Source organism: Canis aureus, chromosome 30 (assembly GCF_053574225.1).
Source record: "Canis aureus isolate CA01 chromosome 30, VMU_Caureus_v.1.0, whole genome shotgun sequence".
Taxonomy (NCBI): domain Eukaryota; kingdom Metazoa; phylum Chordata; class Mammalia; order Carnivora; family Canidae; genus Canis; species Canis aureus.
Genome location: NC_135640.1, coordinates 12884892 through 12906548, shown reverse-complemented (window position 1 = coordinate 12906548; position 21657 = coordinate 12884892). Strand labels below are relative to the sequence as shown.

General features: G+C 40.6%; 1 protein-coding gene across 7 annotated transcripts in view; it reads right to left on the bottom strand.

Moving 5' to 3' along the window:
• Nucleotides 1–21657, bottom strand: part of ROBO1 (roundabout guidance receptor 1) — a 1120933-nt gene that overhangs the window by 397418 nt on the left and 701858 nt on the right. The window contains exon 1 of one of the 7 annotated variants that reach the window (XM_077878767.1): nucleotides 5854–6203. The exons of the other annotated variants lie outside the window; for them this stretch is intronic. Coding sequence (XP_077734893.1) covers nucleotides 5854–5908 — 55 coding nt within the window. The 5' untranslated portion in view covers nucleotides 5909–6203. Of the gene's footprint in view, nucleotides 1–5853; nucleotides 6204–21657 lie in introns of those variants that run through there. 7 annotated transcript variants of the gene reach the window in all.

The following is a 21657-nucleotide window of genomic DNA, read 5'->3' as shown; positions in this document are numbered from 1 at the left end:
CAAACTAGTAGCTAAAGAACATTTTCAACAATTGTTACCTTCCATACATACATTCTCCTCTAAATAACAAAATGAATTAATTAAATAAAATAAGCAGATACTCATTTTCGGCTCCAAGCCATGGACAGCTGTGAACACTGCAGAGGTACTTCTCTCATTGAATGAAATCAGAAAGCTATGCACAGTCAAGCTGTTCAAAATATTGTTTTATGTGTGGAACAACATTGTCATAAGATGTTTGGAAGCCAAGTAAAATCTCAGAAGTAAGGGAATCTGTAGCAGCCTGTTTTGGCTGAAGGGAAATGAGACTGAGCTCTCCCATGAAGCAAGCAACATGACACCTTCCAGTGTTAGAAATAGCCTTTTGGATGGTTAAAAAAAAAAAAAAAAAAATTTTTTTTTTTTTTTTTAAGAAAAGAGCAGAGAGCGAGAGAAAGGCAAGGAAGTGAAGATCAAAGTTATCTCCCTGTACACTAGAGATAATCTTTTTTCTTCCTCTTCAACAGCAAGATTGAAGGAAAGGACTGAAGATGGAGGGAGAAGGGGAAAAAGAAACCATGCTAATCCAGAATTGTAAAGAAAGGAGGTGGTCTTTTGATCTCCACAGGATGGCAACTTTATTGGCTATGCATAAGCAGTTTCCAACCAGCTGATCAACCAGGTATTAATGCTCAACCCTTCCATGATCAGTAACCATGAAGTGAGTCATCTGTGAACAGCAGTCAAGCAGAAGGCTCATCTACTACTAAATGACTGCCAGCTCATGCTCAACATAGAGGGGAAGAGCAACCCCAGGGGAAATGATTGTCTCTCCACAGGCTCTTCCTTGACGAGTGCCAATTATTTGCCTTGGGACTCGGAGCAAAATCTTTCTAATGTGCCTGAATGAGAATGGCATTCATTTTCCAAAATACAGCTTGGAATCTGTGTGCTTCGGCATCACCAGCAGTCAGTCTTTGGACTTTCTGTTCAGTCACTTCTTTTAAGCATGCTGGACAAATGCAGACCTGATAAAGGCTAGATGTGAATCGGTTCAATGTAAAGAACTGATTGTCTTGCCTGATGATCTAAAAATTTAAAGACCATTTACTTAATGGCAGGAAAAAATGCCCCCTTCCAGATTTTCAAGTGTTCAAACCACAGTCTTGTTTAGGTGGATTTTTTTTTGGATGAGTTTTAACATTAAAAGATATATATATATATATATATATAGAACCATAATCTTTCTTTTTAAAATCTTTCTTTTCTCTCTTTCACCTGAGAAAGTACATGGTGGTTAAGAGTTTTGGAATTAGCTTGTTTCAAATCCCTGCTCTTCCACTTCTCCTAACCTCTCAGTGATGTAGTTTCTACAACTATAAAATAAGGATAAAGTAATACTTTATCACTAACAGTACTTATGTCATAAGGTTCCTATAAGCATTAATAGGATAAAGATGAATGCTCAATAAATGATAACATGTCTTCAGAGCAACAGAAGTAGACATTGTAGAGTTTCTTATGGTACCCCAAAATGCAAATTTCATATCATTTTTTAATGATTTTCTTCTTTTACTTTACTGATCTCCTCTAACCAAAAATGTTATGATACAGAAGTCAATTACCCACTTTTTCACTCCTTTATATAAATCAAGGTAGTCAATATTCTAAAGTTTTGTTAGACATAGCTTAAGAAAACTGTTCTATGAACTGAAAGATTTAAATATTTCGAACTGCTTTTGGTTTTAAAAATACAAGGTATTTAGTTCTTTATACAGTTGCTAAATATAGAATGTACACACAGACATCAAGTTTTCAGAAATCCACTTTTCAGATTTGCTTTTTATAATGTATATGGTCAGAGGGTGTGGTTAGACACGGCTGCTCTCTCTGTTCCCACTCCACCTCTTCCTAATAGTTTAAAACTAGTTTAATTCTGGATCTATTTCCACTACACTTCTCTTGACTTCTGCTTCTGTTTCACTTTTTTTTCCCTTTCTTATTACCAAATTTCTTAATTTATTCTCACAGACTATCATAGATCTAATTTTAAGTTGAATAACAACTTTGATTCTATTCTTCTATAAGAAACCAAGCCTGCCAAGGCTGTTATACTTTAAAGAAGTAAACATTCTTAAAAGGTCCAGAAATCAACATGAGCATTACCTTAGTATCTTTTACCAACACAAATGACACAAGAAGACTCAACTATTTATGATCTTCACCAACAAGCTGCGATTCTACATTTCTTCCTCATCCCATCCCTGGTACCAGCATTTTTAATTTTAGATATCTGCTCAACGTCAAATAAACAAACAACCGTCACTGTAGGTTTGAAATATCATTTTGTAACAGCTTAACTCACACAAGAATATTTCATTTGTCATAGTGAACACTAAGGGAAAACTTCAGGTAAACTTTCTGTTCTAGATTTTAACCATAAGTATCTTACGTGTTAGAGAGCTCATTACCAAGAAATAAGGATATCTTAAAAGATGTCACAGTTTTCAGGTAAGTATATTTAAATGCCAAAAAGTTTATTTAAAAAAACTAATAAGAGGGGCAGCCCTGGTGGCTCGGCGATTTAGCGCCACCTTCGGCCCAGGGCGTGATCCTGGAGACCTGGGATCAAGTCCCACGTCAGGCTCCCTGCATGAAGCTTGCTTCTCCCTCTGCCTCTGTCTCTGCCTCTTTCTGTGTTTCTCATGAATAAATAAATTAATAAGTCAAAATTAATTAATTAATTAATTAATTAATTAATAAGAAATTGTCGGACTCACCAACGAATCTTGTGCAGAGGTCTTGGATGAGGAAAGACCAGAAACCCAAATGAGTGGCTCTGCATAGTGAAACTTATCTAAAAAGCATCCCTCCTCCCAAGAGAAAAAGATCCCCCACACACATATCAAAAGAAAAAAAAAGGAAGGAGGAAGAAAGATAGCACTGCATATTTTTGCTTTATGTGAAATTGAGATCTCATCCTAAATTTGAACTGAAGGTCAATTACTTTTTCTCCTTAAAATCGGGTTTTAGAAAATGGAGTTGAGAAGAGGAAGTCAACCAGGGAAGAATGTTTAGAATCAGTCCCTGAGAGATTGCACAGATTCTTTTTCTTCAGTGCTACCCCAACGGCTCCACTCACCAAAAGTCTAGCTATCCACAGAAAAGAACACGCAGATATATAAACTCACTAGAGACGTTTACCTTAAAAAATGAATTTCTGAGTACTCATTTTTTTCCAAAATCTGTTTTCTAAAATAAAAACAGTTGTGGCATTTGATTAATAAATAAAAGGCTACAGAAAGTGAACTCAAACAGAATATTTGATGTTAAGTATGACATCAACACATCAAAATGGTTTTTAGTCTTTTTTGAAGAAAACTATAAAACATTGTTAGGTTGGCATCCAAGTTAAAAAAAAAAGAAGAAGAAGAAGAAAAAGAAAGAAAGAAAAAAAAAAAAAAGAACTGACAACCAATAGATACTTTTACAGGTTAAATCTTGTTGAAGGCACCTTACCCCTCAGTACACTTTGATTTATTTAAGCTCACCACATTTCTCTTAAATACACTCCATTAACAAGTGATAGACTGTGATCTTAGGCTTGAGGCAAGATATGAAACACAATCTTTCAAGAACTTCATTCATTCCCTGCCCAGGTGTCTTGAGCACACCCAACTCTAGTCACTTATCTGAGTTCTGTGAAGTTTTATTCAAATCAATAGTGTGGCTTTAGAACAGCACACTGTCAGGAAATCACCCCAGCAGCCCAGCAATTTGGCCTCCCAAATCCTAGTCCTAGTCCTAGTCCTAGTCCAAGTCATAGCAGGAGTGAAAGTCATCAGAGGAATGATAAAGAGCTTCAGGTTAAAGAGGAGAAAGCACTTCCCCAAGACGCCTCTGACCTGCAACCTGGTGAACCAAGCAGACAGACACTCCTGTGGGGAAAACTCAGGCTTATTAAAAGTCATCTGTGACTTAAATGGAAAACTAAATTAAAACAGCAAAGCCAGACATCAGTTAAGCTTTAAGATTAGAAATGCTTCCTATCTGCTTAAATTACAAACCTCAGATACTAATTAATCAAATTATTAAATCTGAAAGGATGGTACACACACCCCCACACCCGCAGCCCCCCCCCCCGATATTTCCCCAAGACAGAATTTGCACACTGACGCGACCAGCCTTCAGTGATACCCTATTAGTGTGACCCTATCTTTAATCTACAGACGTGATAAAATGTCCCAACATATACAAACTCAGCTCAAACAGTGACTAAAGATCATTAATCCCCCTATCTTCAGGAATCTGCCCCTCCAGTCATTTATCACACTGACACTTCACTTTACACACGTGAATAAACTTTAACTGAGAAGGTGAATCAACAAAAATCTCAAAGGTATCTGAAGCTGTAAATTAAACTGGGGGAGACACAGCAAAGAGAGACAAATAGAGAGATCAGGTCCTAATGTTTTTGATTTGCATCCTCGGCTGGCGGTGGGGGTGGGGAACCTATTCAGTCCTTCAGATCTGCAAACTAAGGGGAAAAAAAAAAAAACTACATTACAGAAAAGGGAAGCTGGAAGTAAGGAGAGGCAATCCCTAAGAGTGGGTTTAATCTATTCATCTATTCACTGTGAAATATATAAAAACTTCAGTTTTCTGTTGTCTTCAAAGGAATAACAATTTAATGAAGTTCTTAGTTTAGCTGCAACTGCTCCTGTTAGTCAGGAAGCATATTCAGTGGGCTAATTCTTTTAGGGATCTGCTATCACTTAGCTGATGTGCATTCTTCTCTTTTTCGGATTTCATTAAGTAAAATCCTTGGTCAAAATATAAACCATAGCCATGGACGGCGAAAAGCAAAAACCCACCTTTCAAAACTGTTTCATAATCATGAAAATTGAGTGACTCAAAGTTACAGGCCCTGATGCAACTTGAAGCTCGGTATTCAACTATTAAAAAAAAAAAAAAATCCCCTGAGGTGTATTGTGTGTGTGTGTGTGTGTGTGTGTGTGTGTTAAGGCCTGAAACCGGAGCCTTGATTGAAACCAGAATCTACCAAGAGGGAAGAAAGAAAAGTTGAGTCGTGGCTCACCCTTAGTAAAAGTTTCTTAGGGAGCCTGAAGAAAACTATTTTAAGTGTCAGAAGGACCTCATCGCAGCATCCTTCCAGCACTTCATATAGAGAGACTCAGTACCACCGTGTAATTAATCGCCAAAATCCTAAATTCAGCCTTCTGCTTTTCCCTCCCAAGGAAGATTCCCCGGCACTGACTGTTCCCCTTCAGATGCTTGAACTGCCTGTGTTCCTTCTCGAGGCAGCCAGGCAGAGCGGTAGCTGATATCCCACCGTAAGGAGGAGTTATTTCCTGAAGTTTCTTCAGCATCGAATTTAATTACAGACTTTGGTTACACAAAACAACTACTAATAATCCCTGTACTGGGGAGAGGAGGGGGCGACCTGGGCGACCGGGTCGGGGAACCCTGGCGGGTCCCTGGGCCCCAAGCTCCCGGGGCGCACGTCTCCGTCCCCGGGGGAAGAGAGGAGGAAGGTCACGTTGGCTCATCCTGAGGGGTCCCCCCCCCCCGGCCGCCCCCCGCCCCGGGAGCTCGGACCCCGCGAGCGCCCAGGGCGGGCCCTGAACTTGGCGAAAGGCCGAGGTCCGCGCCGGGGCGTGGGGGTCTCGGGGGCTGGGGGCAAAGGGCCGACCCAAGCGCAAACTAGGCACGGCCCTTGCGGCTTAAAACCCCGCCGGGGCTCGGGCCCCTCCGGCCTCCAGACGGGAGGTCGCCGAGATGCAGTCCGGGGTCTGCCGCCGCGGAGTGGGGAGGGGCGTGCGGGGGTGACGGCAGGAGCGAGCGCGCCGTTACCTGAGCAGAGACAGAGCAATCCGAAGAGGTACAGGCGGGCGGGCTCCGCGGTCATTGTCCTCGGGCGCGTCCTGCGTGCAGTCTCATGCCAAGAGGAGGGGCAGCGACGGGGCCCCCGAGCTCGCGCGGCCGCACACCCCGCACGCCCCACCAGAGGCTTAATGTGAGCGACGTGGGTCGATCCGCCAAGAGTTTTCGGGGCGACTGATGACTTGTCGGCCCTTGCGGACGCCCGTCAGTGCCTCGGAGCCCCTCGCAGACCCGCAGCTCCGAGGCGCGGCTCTGGGCTCCGGGCTCCGCGCTCCGGGCTCCGCGCTCCGGGCTCCGCGCTCCGGGCGCACAACAAAGGGCCGAGCGGACCAGCAGCCGCGCCGCTTCCTGCCCGCGGGCCCCGCCGAGCCCCCCGGCGCGCGCCCCCCGGCGAGCCCGAGCGCCGCGGCGAGGGCAGGCGCGGCGGCGGCGAGCTTGGGGCGTGAGGCCCGAGTCGGGAGCGCCCGGGCGCGGCTGCGGCTGCGGCTGCGGCTGCGGCTGCGGCTGCGGCTCCGGCTACGGCGCGGCGCGGTCTGCGGCTGGCCCCGGGCGGCGGCGGCGGCGGCGGCGGCGGCGCGGGAGGCGGCCGCGGGGCGCCGGCGGCTCGGGTGCTGCGGGGGCGCCTGGGCGGCCGGACGAGCGGGGGCGGGGGCGGCGGCGGCGGCGGCGGCGGTGTCCCGGGCCGGCGCCCGCTCCCATCACCTGCGGGACGAGCGGGGCGCGGAGGGCACGGGGGCCAGCGGCCGCGGCGCGGGCAGACGCGCGCCCCCCCGGGGCCCCCAGCGCCGCGCGCCGCTCAGCATCGCCCCGGGTCCCTCGCCCGCTGGGGCGCGCGCGGGCGCCCGGGGTCTCGGCGGCCGGGACGGCGCGGCGCGAAGTTCCGAGGGCGGCGGAGAGGCGGCCCCGACGCCGCGGGGCGGAGCGCGCAGGAGGCTGTGCGGAGGGCCCCGCCGAGCAGCCCCGAGCTCCGGGCTCTCCCTTAGCCGCCGCCGCTCCTCGGGCTCGCGGGCCTGTGGGTCTCCCGGGCGCCGGCCCCGGCCCCGGCCCCGGCCCCGCCCCGCCCCGCCGGCCCGCGAGCACTTAAAGGGGCCGCGCAGCCCGCCCCGCGCGGCGCTCTGGGCCCGACGCCGGCCGGCAGCTCCCGCTCGGCAGGTCCCGCTCGCGGCGATTGCGCCGCCCGCGCCGGGAGCCCGACTGCGGCCGCGGGGGAGGGCGCGCGCGCTCGCGACCCGAAGCCCAGACCCTCGGGACCTCCCTCGCCTGCTTCCCCCGCCCCCGGCTCCCCTGCACCTTTCCCCAAATGGAACCTCCCAGCCCAGGACTTCAGAAACCCTCCTGGTCCTCCTTAACCTCTTCCAGGCCGCTGCCCGGAGTTGGGAGAAACTCCGCTGGGCTCCGCCCTGCGTCAGTCACATTCTCTTTTTTGCCTTCGATCGAATGGGGGCCAGAAGCCTGTAGGACGGGGGGAGCGTGATGACTCCCGCGACCATATTAACCATCACACTCGTTGCCAAACAGTGGGGCACTGGGCCGCAGAAATCACTTGAGCTGCGGTTGCTGGCAGTCGTGTAGACCGTCTACCCAACTCGAGGGGCACAGGAGTGAGCCAGGGGGCCTCTTCTTTGTTTCACCAAGAGCCTCTCCTTCAACTCCTAGACTGTTAACAAATGGGGGAGTAATTCTGAAATAGGGACAAATGCAATAAAAAAAAATGAAAAAAAAAATCCTTGACTATCCCCAAGTTTGCGGCTCTAAGGGAAGCCATTCAGCATTGTCTAAACCAGCGGGTCTACACCCCATATACCCTCCCTGAAACCCCAACCCACCAGTTACTACTTCTGTTATCATGCCAAATCTCAGTCATCTCTACTCAAAAATAGAGACGCTTGAGATATTAACAAATTTTAACAAATCACACCCAAACCAAACTAAACCTGGCATATCTGAGGAGCAATCTTGCACTCATTCACTTTTTTTTCTATTAAGTAAAATACTGTAGGCAAAACACCTGAGACATGGTGTGTGCCCAATAAATGGTAAATGTTGGTATTTAGAACTGGTCTTTCAAGTGAATCACTACCTATAAAATTATGTACAATAATTTCAAAATTTGAAATTTGGTATCTATCTGAATATACCAGACCTGCTTTCAGTGATGATCTCTGGAAAGGAGAACTACATGCTAGATGGGGGCGGGGGGGGGGGGGGTAGGGAATGGGGATGGATTGGCTCTTTATGCTGTTGTGCTTCTCTATTTTTTTTTTTAAGTGAGCACAAGCATTACCTAATGAAAGATAATCTTTTAAAAGCAAATTATACATTCATTATACATTCATTTTGGTTGCTGCTCCTACAACCAATGACCATGGAGCAGCATTTTGAAGAAAGAAACTCTGGTTAATAGCACCTATCTCTGAAAGTGAAAGATAGTTTAATCCTGGGAAAGCTAACTGCAAATTCAGTAAACAGGCCGGAGATAAGAATTCAAAGACTCCAACCAAAATCTGTCCAGCAGTAAAAACAAGAATGTGCCATAACTGCTGGAAAACATACATTGATTTGGTCTTTGTGAAAGGACATTTAGTGAGAAAGGTAGAATACATCTTTTTTCCCCTTGGGATAAAACATGCTTGTAAGATAAAGCTTACCCACTAACAGAAAATAAAAAAGGTAGACCATGGTACTTGAGAAAGAGAGAGGGAAAAAATCCTCCAAATATTTTAAATAAAGATTTTTTGGGGAAAAAAAGATTTTGGGGAGAATCCCTGGGTGGTTCAGCAGTTTAGCGCCTACCGTTGGCCCAGGGTGCCGTCCTGGAGTCCCAGGATCAAGTCCCACATCCGGCTCCCTGCATGGAGCCTGCTTCTCCCTCTGCCTGGGTCTCTGCCTCTCTCTCCCTGTCTCTCATGAATGAATAAATAAAATCTTTAAAAAAAAAATAAAGATTTTTAACAACCACTTAGTAAAAAGTGTGTACTTTTAAATATAAACCAGAATAGATAAGAGAATCCCTAGTTCATTGTTTTCCAAAGTGCATCTTCTGATCTCTGGAAGTTTGCTAAAATTTCTCGAGATTTCCTTCATTGATCTCATTATCATTGAGTGGAAACCATAGGAATACTCCTTTCAATCCAATCCTTTTATTTTTCACCCTCAGTTGGCAACAACCCCCTCCCTCCATCTCCTCTATCTTACCCTTAGAGATTATATTACCTAGGAGTCAGCAATAAGAATCCTCAAGGAGTTAACTTTTGAGGAGTCCCTGATGAGGACTATTATCACAAACACATATGCTGGCCCTTTCTTCTTCCTCTGTCTCTTGCAAAGTATACTTTTCCGTCAATTGTATCAGTAAAAGTGGCATCAGAAGACAAGAATTTGTATTCAGAAGATACTAGGGATATATTAAGAAGTGGGACTCAAAGTACCTGAGAACTTTTGCAACTCCTTTCTTCCACTCACTTACTTACTCTTACTTGTGCAAAGAAACACTGGATAAATGTCATCTATGTGCAGGAACCAGTAAAGGGCCCTATAGTGGCACGATTCAAGTAGAAACTCAGTCACCCGGCCCTCAGAGCTCGTATTATAGCAAGCTACACAAGCTCCAGAGTAGAACCTATCAGAAAAAGTAGAGACAGCATGTCATTAGGGTTAAATGATAGTTCAGTCATTCCTGGAGATGGGTGAATCATAGCAACCAGTCACCTCTCCACTGCTACTCCTGGAGAATAAATTACTATTAGAGTTCATAAAATGTTCAATGTGTCTGTATGACCATGTGTACAAGTGTGAGTGTGTACACATGGATACAATGTCTACCTGTGTCAGTCTGTAGGCAACTCTGACACACAACAGAACTCTGACAAATAGCAAGGTAAGGAGAAAATGTCTTAATTTTCACTCAGAAACTATTCTGATCACCATGATCTGAATGAGTCACAAATTCTAAGTTTCCGTTTACAAAATTCTGATCTCATTTGGAGCTTGTGAAATTCAGGATCCCTAAAAAGTCTCCCTGAGAATTTTGAGGAAACCCAAAAATAACATACTCCAATAGTTATGTGAATGGGGCTTCTTGGACAGTAAAGATTCTAGAGCTGTGTTAATCTCTGAGGTTGGTCTGATCTGATTTTATCTTTTATGGGGGTAGTCGCAGGAACTCAGGAAATAACAAAATTCCCAGGCTCCCTCCTGGGATTCCAGATATCACTTCCCCAGATCAATGGGAGCAGACTAGAGTTCCTAAGGAAACTACAAACCAGAACATTGCTCTCTCTTCGCCTCTTAGGAAGAAGCCTTAGAATCAGACCGCGCCAGAGTCTGGGATACTGTTGGAAGTTCCAGGAGATCTGGTCAGAGGCAGCGTAATACAAGCCATACACACTACGGCTGTGCTGCATATTCCAAGAGACTATCTCTCAGGGTCCAACAGCTAGCTTAGCAATTTTCACATGAAACTGCTGAATAATCTGTGAAATCTTTAATATCTGAGATAATGAACTAGGTTGAATATTTGAATACTTTAATATTTGAATTTTTTTTTCTAAGTTTGAATATATAAGAGAAGTTTCATGCAGGAGTGGTGGGTGGTTCAGTCAGTTAAGCAAGGGGCTCTTGATTTCAGCTCAGGTCTTGATCTCAAGGTCATGAGTTCAAACCCAGCGTTGGGCTTCACCCTGTGTATGGAGCATACTTAAAAAGAGAGAGAGAGAGAGAGAGAGAGAGAGAGAGAGATCCCATTCAATAAAGTAACCTAAAGTAACTCTAATAAAGGGAGAATAAACACATCTGTTGGAAACATCTACTGTTTTGGGAAGCCGTGTCTCCTTAGTAAACATTGCTCAGTCTGTGCCATGCTACTCAGGTAACAATATCTCTAATCCTCTATTCCTAACAATTAGGAACTGCAGCTTTCTTCACTAAACAGCATATGGTCGTTACTTTGGGGGAAACTTATTTTTTTTGTTGTTTAATTGAGCAATAGAGTATTGCGTACTGATTCTAGCTGCCATATGTGATAGCAACAAGTCACACGTAATAAATCACATATAGTGGGGTATAGATTTAACATGCAATGGCAATTCAAGGAAGAGAGAAATAATTTAGGATTAGAGCAGTAAAAAAAAAAAATGAAAGAATGGTAGGTAGGATTTCAAAATATGCCTTAGCTTTTTTCATGAAAGAATAAAGTTTACCATGATGCTTTCTCTTAAGAGTACATAGGACACATTTTAACAGCATTACTTTTGTTTGTTTGCTTCTCTGCCTTTTAGAATGTGTGATATTGCCCCCCCCCCCCCCCCCCCCCCCCCGCACTGGGAACCATAGGGAGAGGAGAGAGACTTCCTGAGTTATCTGTCTTCACTTACTTAAAGACTTACTGTGATGTTACCTGGGCCAGTTTCTTCACTACACGGAAGAGTGGGATAGGACTCCGTGAGTCTGTCTCTAAAGCTCATTAAAACGTATCAACTATGATGCACTCAAGCTTCTGTGGAATTGCTGTCAGTGTGCTTGCCTTTTAGCATCTCAGCATCCTGGGAACATTATGAATGTTCTAAACCTAGGGGCTATATTGCTAAATCCTTTCCGTAGGACCTGGGACCTTAACTATTAGCAACATAGGTCTCACTAGAATTTACTCCTCTGATATTGGCAATTTGTTTTTGAAGATGAAGGAGGGGGACACTGGGATTGATTGAGGGCAATATTTTGGGCCCTTTAGATACTGCCTTGACCAAATTCTCACCATGATTATGTTAGGTGGTATTATTATCCTAACTTAGGGATCAGGTTGAGACAGTAAATCATTAACTGAAGGTCCAGGGGTGTGGAGGTCATGGATCTTATATTTAAACTCAGCTTGTTTTGCACGTGGGAGCGGGCGTTTTGGGGAGGGTGCAGTTTCATGGAAGGATAGGCCTGGGAGACTTTGAAGTCAACATTTGGAAGGATTTCCCAAAGCCTTTAATATGCAAATGAGCTTGTGAGTCCCCAAGGGAAGAGCATCTGGAGAAGCCCTGGCTTTTTAGTAAACATTGCCCCTCCACACCACACAGCTACTATAGTAGTATCTCCAGTGCTCCCTGACTAGATTGCATATGTTACTTATGTGGGGGGGGGCGGGGGGGGGAATTTATTTGTCTTGAAATGAGCAACGCAGTCTTCCTTACTGAGAAAGGCTGTAAACTGAAATGACTGCACTTCCAGGCCACACTTCAAAGAGCAGCCAGAGGGATCCTGTTGAAACCTGAGTCCATCGTGTCTCTGCTCTGCTTCGAAGCCTCCAGTGGTCTCCCTCCCACATAGAGTGGAAGCTCACTCTTCCCCAACAGCATCTCCTTACCCCCATTGACTTGCCAGTGCTTGTTCTGCTCCCATGCAGGGGCCTTTGTGCCATTCTGGAGTGTTAGCAGGCCACCACCTGCCCCGATTTTTTTATTCTTCCTCTGGCTTGAATCCTTGCTTCCATAAATCTACAAACCCACTCTTTCCTCTCACATCTTTTAATAAAAATCAAACCTTCCCAGAGAGTATTTTTCTGACCACCAATTATACAACGACATCTTAACACCATACTTTTCATACTCATGTCATGCTTTATTTTTCGGTTTTGTTTTGTTTTTCTCAACAGAGAGCTTACCCCATCTAGGATACTACATATATATTTCTTTATTTTTGTTGACTACTTCATTCCTCTTAAAATATTATATGGAGTCAGGAATTCTTGACTATTTTACTCACTTTTCTATTTCTATCCAGAGCCTAGTACCTCTTAGGCACTCAAATGTTTGTGGAATGAATGAATAAATGAAGGAACAAGTCATATTTCATGGTTAATATATCTTTTGAGAAAGCCTTCTTTAAAGAACCTATTTCCGTAGTTCTAAAGTGTATTTTCTCTAATATATAGTTCTATTATTTATTCAATCATTAACTTTATAATTGAGAAACCTGAAGCCTAAAGAAACTGACTTTCCCCAAAACACTCTTAGTTTTAATTTAGTCAAAACCAGAACCCAGGGTGCAGATGGTTAAGCGTCTGCCTTCAGCTCAGATCATAATCTTTGGGTCCTGAGATCAAGCCCTGCATCAGGCTCCCAGGGCAGCAGGGAGTCTGCTTCTCCCTCTCCTTCTGCCTTGCCCCCTGCTCTCTCTTTTTCTCAAATGAATAAATGAAATCTTTTAAAAATAATAAAAATAAAACAAAAAAATCCCAGTCCTCTCAGTCATGAGAGGGGCACCTGGGTGGTGCAGTCAGTTAAGTGGCAGACTTCACTTTGGCCTGGGGTGATCTCAGGGCACTCACCTCAGGGTCATGGATGGAGCTCTGTGCTCAGTGTTAAGTCTGCTTAAGACTCTCTGCCCCTTCCTGCTCTCTCTTTCCCTCTCAAATAAATAAATAAATCTTAATAATTCATGAGATTTCTTTCCACTGAAACAGATTAATCAGAAACCTTTGGACAAGATTATTTTTTTCTTTTAAAGTATTTATTTATTTATTCATGAGAGGCACACAGAGAGAGGCAGAGACACAGGCAGAGGGAGAAGCAGGCTTCCTGTGGGGGACCTGATGTGGGACTCAGTCCCAGGACCCTAGAAACATGACCTGAGCTGAAGGCAGACGCTCAACCACTGAGCCACCCAGGCGCCCCAGACAAGATTCTTTACCTTTGGAATTCATTCATCAGTAGATATACTATAATTGATATTATATTATTCTATATTATATAGTGAAGTTTGCATATTTCTGACTTATCTTTTAAAAAATTTAAAGATCTTCAACTCCTAATAGCATAAACTAATAACAGCCAACATTTATATAGCATTATGTGCTAGAGGTACTGTATTCTTAGTATTTTATGTATTCTGACTCATATATCCTAAATTCATAAATACATTATTTGATAGGTTACTACTATTATCCTATTTTATGTGTGAGGAGATAGAGGATGTTCAGCTATTATGAGGATGAACACGTATTTGAACCTTGGCTACTTGAATTTATCCCTACACCAGATCATTAGATGCAAATAAAAGCTGTTGCTTAAAGTAATGTTATTCTTACAGATTTGGTTCTAGTTGAAAAAAGCTATCACGGTGCAACTTTGTTTTGTTTGTTTAGAGATCAACTTTCATTTTGGGAATGAGTACAAGAAAGTGACTCTGAAGTATATGCATCTGTAGTTCTACTTCTATATGGAATTTAGATGTTTAAATCTCTTTTATTTTATATACAAAATGTTCAAAGGGGTTTTTTGTTTCTCTTAACTCTGACGAGAAGGCATGAAAAAATATACAGTACAAGTTTTTTTGGAACTTCAAAATATATTGAAAAACATAAAGATGCATATATATTTATATCTTACCACAAAATTTTGCTATCTTTTGGTTCTTACTTCCAGATATATCTGGTACGAAGCATATACTATACTAATCATGAATTAAAATTCTCTTAAATTGGGATCATAGTTAACAGCTGCACAGCTGAATGAAACACGCTATAGGCCTACAATTTGAACACAAACTGACTATTTTGTAAGTAATTTACATTATATTTAATTCTGCAGATGTGTTTTACAAAACTGTTTAAAGTTTTTGGGGTTTTATTGCTTTTTAAAAAATCCTTTCAAGAAATATTTAGAAGATTGAGGTACATATGTTGGGACTTATGTCTCATTTGTACCTTCATATGTTTAGCCCCACCTCTGCTTTATTTATTCTGAATAATGTTTTACCTAGGTTCTAAAAGTTATTTTAATCAGTTCATTAATGAAATATTATGTTGACTTGAAAAACATCTTGAAATTTTATTAAGCGTTTCCTATTTTCCGGGTTATTTTCTGGGTCAGCAAATTAAAAGTAGGCCTACATATTTAATGTTATATTAACTAGAAGAAATAAAGTATTCAAATTTATTGTAAGTACTACTACTACTAACAACATTAATAATAAGGAATTAATTAAATTGTAGCATTGCACGTCATTTGGAAAATTTTATGTTATTTATTTTACAGCCTCTTAATGTATTTTTCTCTTATGGTTTATGAAAAAATGACTTCTCATTTGAAAAGCTAAATTGGGGCTTTGGAATTTAATAGCTGCCTGGTGTGATTGAGGCCTAGGATTCTAAATCTGGAGGTGCTCATTCTGGTGGATAAATACTGACTCTATATCCCACAATTGTCATTGAGGAACAATCTGCTGTTGAAATTGACATGAAATGTAAACCTACTGTCTTAACAACAAGGATAATTATATATTTTCCCAAGAGTTTAATCACCTCCTCTCTAGTGCCCTGGCCACATTCCAACAAAATCATCCAATTCCATTATTCTTTGTTGATTTGATCTAATCTCATCTTCTCAATTTCCTATCACTATCTACTACTTAAAAGCTGCTTTATCACACCTACCAGCTAGAATTTCACTGGTACAGTACATATCTTGTTGCATTTATGTATCATATCAGTATCTTTGAAACAAAACAGATGTTTGCTGAAGCCAGTAAAACAACCTTACCAAAAAGATATCACATGAAAATTATTCAAAGATTTCTAAACATTAATTTTTACTTACAATGCTTCAACTACAAAGTAAAAAAAAAATATTATGTGAATTTGGCATGTCAATGTTTTGCCACAATTTTTCTTAGATTACATACTATAAGTAACATGGTTGTACTCAAATGCTATTTGGTTCTAATGTGGTTTCATTTAATTTTCTTCAAAATATAGGAATAATGCATTTACAGAACATTTGGAAAATACCCTCCAAACCCAAATTTATAATAATTCACTCAAGTATCATCACGTATGCTATCAACATTTTATTGGATTGTCTTTCTTTCTTTTTTCCTTCCTTCCTCCCTCCTTTCCTTCCTTCCTTCCTTCCTTCTTTCTTTCCATCCTTTCTCCCTCCCTCTGTGTGTAGAGACTTTTCTTCTTACCATATGGAATAATACTCTAAAAACTGCTGTATATAACCTACATTTTCACTCAACAATATGTCATGACAATTTTTCTGTGTCATAAATTATTCTTTAACACCATCATTAAAGGGATAAAATAGAATTCCATCACATGAATGTACTAAAATACATGTAACTAATCTCCAGTGGTTAAATATTTAGGTTATTTCCAATTGCCACTAAGATGTATAGAATCTGAATCTTAAAAAAGAAATCGTATTAGGATATTGTCTTGCTGGTAAACTTTTAATACATTTCATTTTAATCACAGATATTCTATGAAGCAAACCATGCTTCCCACAATTTAAGTGACTTATTGTTTGGAGTTACCAGGCAGCTCGTTCAAATGCTCTTAGAACCAACATAGGTAGGTGTTAAAGATCACAGACAACAATAAAGAACTATTAGACAATTCTTAACACCTAAAATTTTCACCTTTTTTCCAATAGAATTATTTGTTTGCTCAAGGAGTGCCTTTTGTTTTCATTACAACAGATTAATAATTGAAAGTGTTTGTATTTCACAGGTATGCTTGATTTCACAGGTTTTGTATTTCACACCAGAAAGTAAACTTTGTTCTTTAGCAAGGGCAATAAATCAAGACCTAAGGCTTTTCCTAAACAATTACCTTTGAGAAAAAGTATAAACTAAAGGACAATTCATTATTTTGCTAATTGTTCTTTCCAGCTGGAAGTGTATACTGTTTAGCATATGGCTATCATAACTACAGACAATGACCATATAATGTGACCATACATAAATACACTAGTCTAAATAGGATCAACCTAGATGTATTGTGTGCATCCTAATTTATCCAGATCATATTATTTTGGTTAACATACATAGTCATCTATTCATTTTCCTCTAAATTCCACATGGGGCTCATTGTAGAATAGGAGTTTGAAAAAATGTAACTATCTTCCCTTTCCTGGTGAAATATGAACCATAAGGTTAGAATAATTAGAGAAAAGACATCAATTCCCATATTGGATGCCTTAATATTTGAAGATAAAATGCCATTATTTCTTGAGGGTGGTAATGTTATCACTATTTATTTATATACTTATTTTGAGAGAGAGAGCGAGAGCACCCACACGGTGGTGGGGGTGAGGGCAGAGGAACAGTGAGAGAACCTTTAAGCAGACTCTACACTCAGAGTGGATCCTAATGAGGTACTCTATCTCAAGACCTTGAGATCATGACCTGAGCCGAAATCGTTAGTCACTTGACTGAATCACCCAGGTGCCCCAATTTTATCACTTTTTAAATATGAGATCTTTAGGGGTGTCTCGGTGGCTCAGTGGTTGAGCATCTGCCTTTGGCTCAGGGCATGATCCTGGGGTCCTGGGATCTAGTCCTGCATCAGGCTCCCCACAAGGAGCTTTGTCTCTGCCTATGTCTCTGCCTCACTCTCTGTGTCTTTCATGAATAAATAAATTAAATCTTAAAAAAATAGATCTTTATATGGAAAAATCTATGTTTGAAATAGTTGTGGATTTTTTTGTAAGTTCTGCTTAAGTCATAGAGCAATATACAGAACACTTGGCAAAGTCTAATTAATAAACCAAATTATCCACTACTCTAGATTTTTCTGACCTTGCTCCCTTTAATATTTCACAACAACAAGAATACTTGAAAAGGTGATTGTGAATATTAAGATGTTTCTTTCAACGTGTTTATGCATCCTAGAACATCATTAAAGGTATTTCCCAGGTGGAAACTATGTGATTAAGGGAGCAGAACAGAGTCTGGAGAGCTTGCCTTCTAGTTCAGACTTTCCCTGGGTAACTCTTCGTTTTTTAAGTTAGATGAAAGTCTCTTTCCCAGAAAGCCTTCCCAGACCTGCCATTCCCCACCTTCCCTGATAGGTCAGCTGTCTCTGTAAAATGCTTAGATACATTTGGACTATTTCTTCATAGCATTGATCACAAATAATTGCTGTAAAAGTAAGTCTTTTAAGCTTGCCTCCTCTGCCTCCACAGTGGCTGTAATGACTTCTGACTGTTCACCAATAGCATTTTAGCTCTTATCAAAGTTCACTGAATGTGACTTTGTGCTTATGCTTCTGTACAATATACTAAATTTTGAAAAAATATTTAGCTAGACTAAGAGGAAGAATAAGAAGAAAGTGTAAATGCAGGCATATGGGCATTAAATCTAACTACACAATTCCCTTGGAAATTTTATTTTATTGATTTATTCTATTTCAGTTTTCTCAGTAAGGGAGGTGGTATCATTTTGTCCCCTCCCCCTGGCCTGGAGAATATTTGACAATGTCTAGAGACATGTGTGGTTGTCACACTAGGTGGAGAAGGGATAAAGGGCTACTGGCATCTAGTGTATAGAGGAAAGGGATATAGGAAACATCTCACATTATATACAGGACAGTCCTTCACCCCCAACAAAGAACAATTGGGGCCAATATGTCCATAGTATCAAGATTGATAAACACTGTTCCAGTCTAGCTCAATACATTCTAAGGGGATTTTTTTTTTTTTTGGTGAGGATTAAATAAGAGAGTAGACATGTGTCTTATAAATGGGGTACAGTTAGGTTCTAAAGTTTTTATTTTTATTTTTTTTAATTCATGGGAGACACACACACAGAGAGAGGCAGAGACACAGGCAGAGAGAGAAGCAGGCAGAGAGAGAAGCAGGCTCCATGCAGAAAGCCTGATGTGGGACTCGATCCGGGGACTCCAGCCACGCCCTGGGCCGAAGGCAGGCGCTAAACCGCTGAGCCACCCAGGGATCCCCAGGTTCTAAAGTTATTAGGCAAGCTATATTGTGTACCAACTGTAAAGGGAAATATTGTAAATAACATAAAATTGAATGCAAACACAGCCAAAGCATTATGAAATGCTTATATACCTTAAAATAGACAATTTAATTACATTTTTCTGAAAATTGCAATCTAGCCTATTTAAAGAGGTATATTTATTCAATAATATGTTATTTACTTCTGTCTATACTTGGAATGAATAGAGTAAGAAGGATGATACTTAAAGATAAGGCAAACTGGAAAGTTGAATTGGTGTGGATTACACCAGGTATGTGCTATTGACAGGGATCAGAAAGCTGTTATGGTCATAATTCCTAAATGCTACAAACTTGACATGATGCAAGGAGTATTAGCAAAATTTTGCTGTTGTGTGGACATGAATTTGAATGAGCATATAATAAATATCTGTTATGTTTCAAAGCATATAAGTATACTTTTATTTATATGTCTTTAGTAAGAAAAACAAGCATATAATATTTATACTACTCATCTTCCAGTGAACTACAAGATAAGGGGATGTCCAAGGAAAATTCAAAGTTGAGAGTATTTAGTGTTTATTTAAACTTTGCTCTCTGGGGGCATCTGTGTGGCTCAGTTGGTTAAGCGTCTGCCTTTGGCTCAAGTCATGATCCCAGGACCAAGTGTTCAGGGATGGAGCCCTTGGTCGGGTTGGGCTGTCTGCTCAGCAGGGAGTTTGCTTCTCGCTCTGGCTCTCCTGCTCATGCTCACTTGCTCTCTCTCTCTCTCTCTCTAATAAATAAAATCTTAAAAAAACAAACGTTGCCATTTGGGGTGGGTAAAGTGATAGTTTGGTGCAAACTTAGGACAATGATGAGGTACAATATTTGTTTCTAAAATGCATAAAGAGATATCTGTCACTGACTAGCTGGGTGACCTTGGACATGTCTCTTAATATCTCTAAGATATTTTATATTAAGTTATATTAAGTTAATTTTTAAGCCTTTTATATTAAGTTAAAAGAATAATAGCTCTTACCTCATGGGGGTGTGAGGATTGAAACACATAATATGCATAAAGTGCTTAGCATAGTGCTTGGAATATAGTAAGCAAAGGTTACATATCAATTGTTATGATTTACTGTGAAAAAGAGCACTATCCTGGGAACCTCAGGATTAAGTTTACAGTTAGTAGAAGACCACAAACATGTATTTCTTTTAATTTAAAAAAAGTTATTTTTTCATTTTTAAAATAATTGAGCAATGTGTATAAAGTTTGTTGCTAAAAAAAGTGTTCCAAAAGCCAGAGAGCTTAAAAGATATCTCTATAGAATAACATTTTTTAAAAATATTTTATTTATTCATTTATTCGAGAGAGAGAGAGAGAGAGAGAGAGGCAGAGACACAGGCAGAGGGAGAAGCAGGCTCCATGTAGGGAGCCGAACGTGGGACTTGATCCTGATCCCGGTTCTGCAGGATCACACCCTGGGCTGAAGGCGGCGCTAAACCGCTGAGCCACCCGGGTTGCCCAAAATTAAACCGGAAATGCAATGGGCTGAGAGGTTATTGATATAATATTCTCAAAGCATATCCCCTCTTAAAGGCTATGAAAATAAGTAAACATGATTTTTAAAGCAATTAAGAACGAAACTTTCCAAATTAGGAATTTTAAAAATGTATAATATTTTATTTTATTCTATGACAAAATGATAAAATCTGTTTAGAATAGTATATCATTACAAGTTCAGAAATGTACAAGCTGACTTATAGAGGGCACAAAGCCAAGAGAATGAACATAAAACTCTCAATGTCTATATTTAACTGTCATGAAATGAGCTTTCTAATGCTTATTTATTTGTGAGTAGATGAGGCTTAAGGGCAGAAAACAGTAGCTTCTAGAATCAAAGAATCACTTACTTAAGGCTAGGAGGTTCAGAGATATTTTCTCTGACATTACTATATATATATATATATATATATATATATATATATAATTATAATATATATATATGTATAAAATTAACTCTCCAATACATAGTAAGGAGTACCAAAAAACTCCTTCAGAACCAATTTGGTCTTGAAAGAAAATACTACTTTGTATTTAAATTAGATTTTATCAAGATTTCCCTCACATTGCTGGTGTATAAGTAATCCTCATACATTCTTTAAGAAGTAGATTTTCGTAGTCCATCATAAAATTATTTTAAAACAATAATTAATATATTCAACTGAGCTTTAAACATGAGGCTTAGTACTTTATGGGAAACCATTTACTTGTAAAACATAAATAACTCGAGTTATTCTTTTAACTCAAAGATAATTCTCTTCATGTCCTGCCACTATGAAATGGGTAAAAGAATCTCCCAATACAAACCTCTTTACAAATATTGGGAATTTGTAGTGTTTGAAATTCCTTTCAAGACTGGATTACGTTTTTCACTAGGATATTTCTTAGTTCATGCATGTTCCCTTGGACTAATTTTAAAGTTCACTCTAGTTCATAGTAAATTATCAAAACATAATTCAAAATTCAAGGCACGTGCACACACACACACACACACATTTTGATGAGGAAGTTCACAGTAGGTCTTTTTCTATTTTATTTTTGTAACTTCATCAATAAAGTAAAATACCTTCTCCTTGACCTGTTTCAATTGGCTGAGGGTGTTTAGTATACAATGCTCTGTTGCCCTCTGCTGGCTGAAAAATGATAAATAAAAACTTCCCATCTGCTCCTTAACTATATGGGGGCCATGGAAAACAACATGAGAAATAAAGACATAGTTCAAAGGTATAAAACAGTACATTAGAGTGATAGGAAATACAAAATGAATTTCTAGAACATTTTAGCATGTTTCAAAAAGTCCCTAAATTTGGGTTATTTTTAATTAGTTTTTGTATTAGCTCAATAATGTGATTATTTTATATAACCCTAAACACTCATTGATTTTAAAAAATGCTCTATTCCATTATATTAAAGTGATAATTACAATACTTATAGTTGTCTAGGAATCTCCTGGGGTTTACCGACAGGATGTGTATGATGTTCTAATCACCAACATGT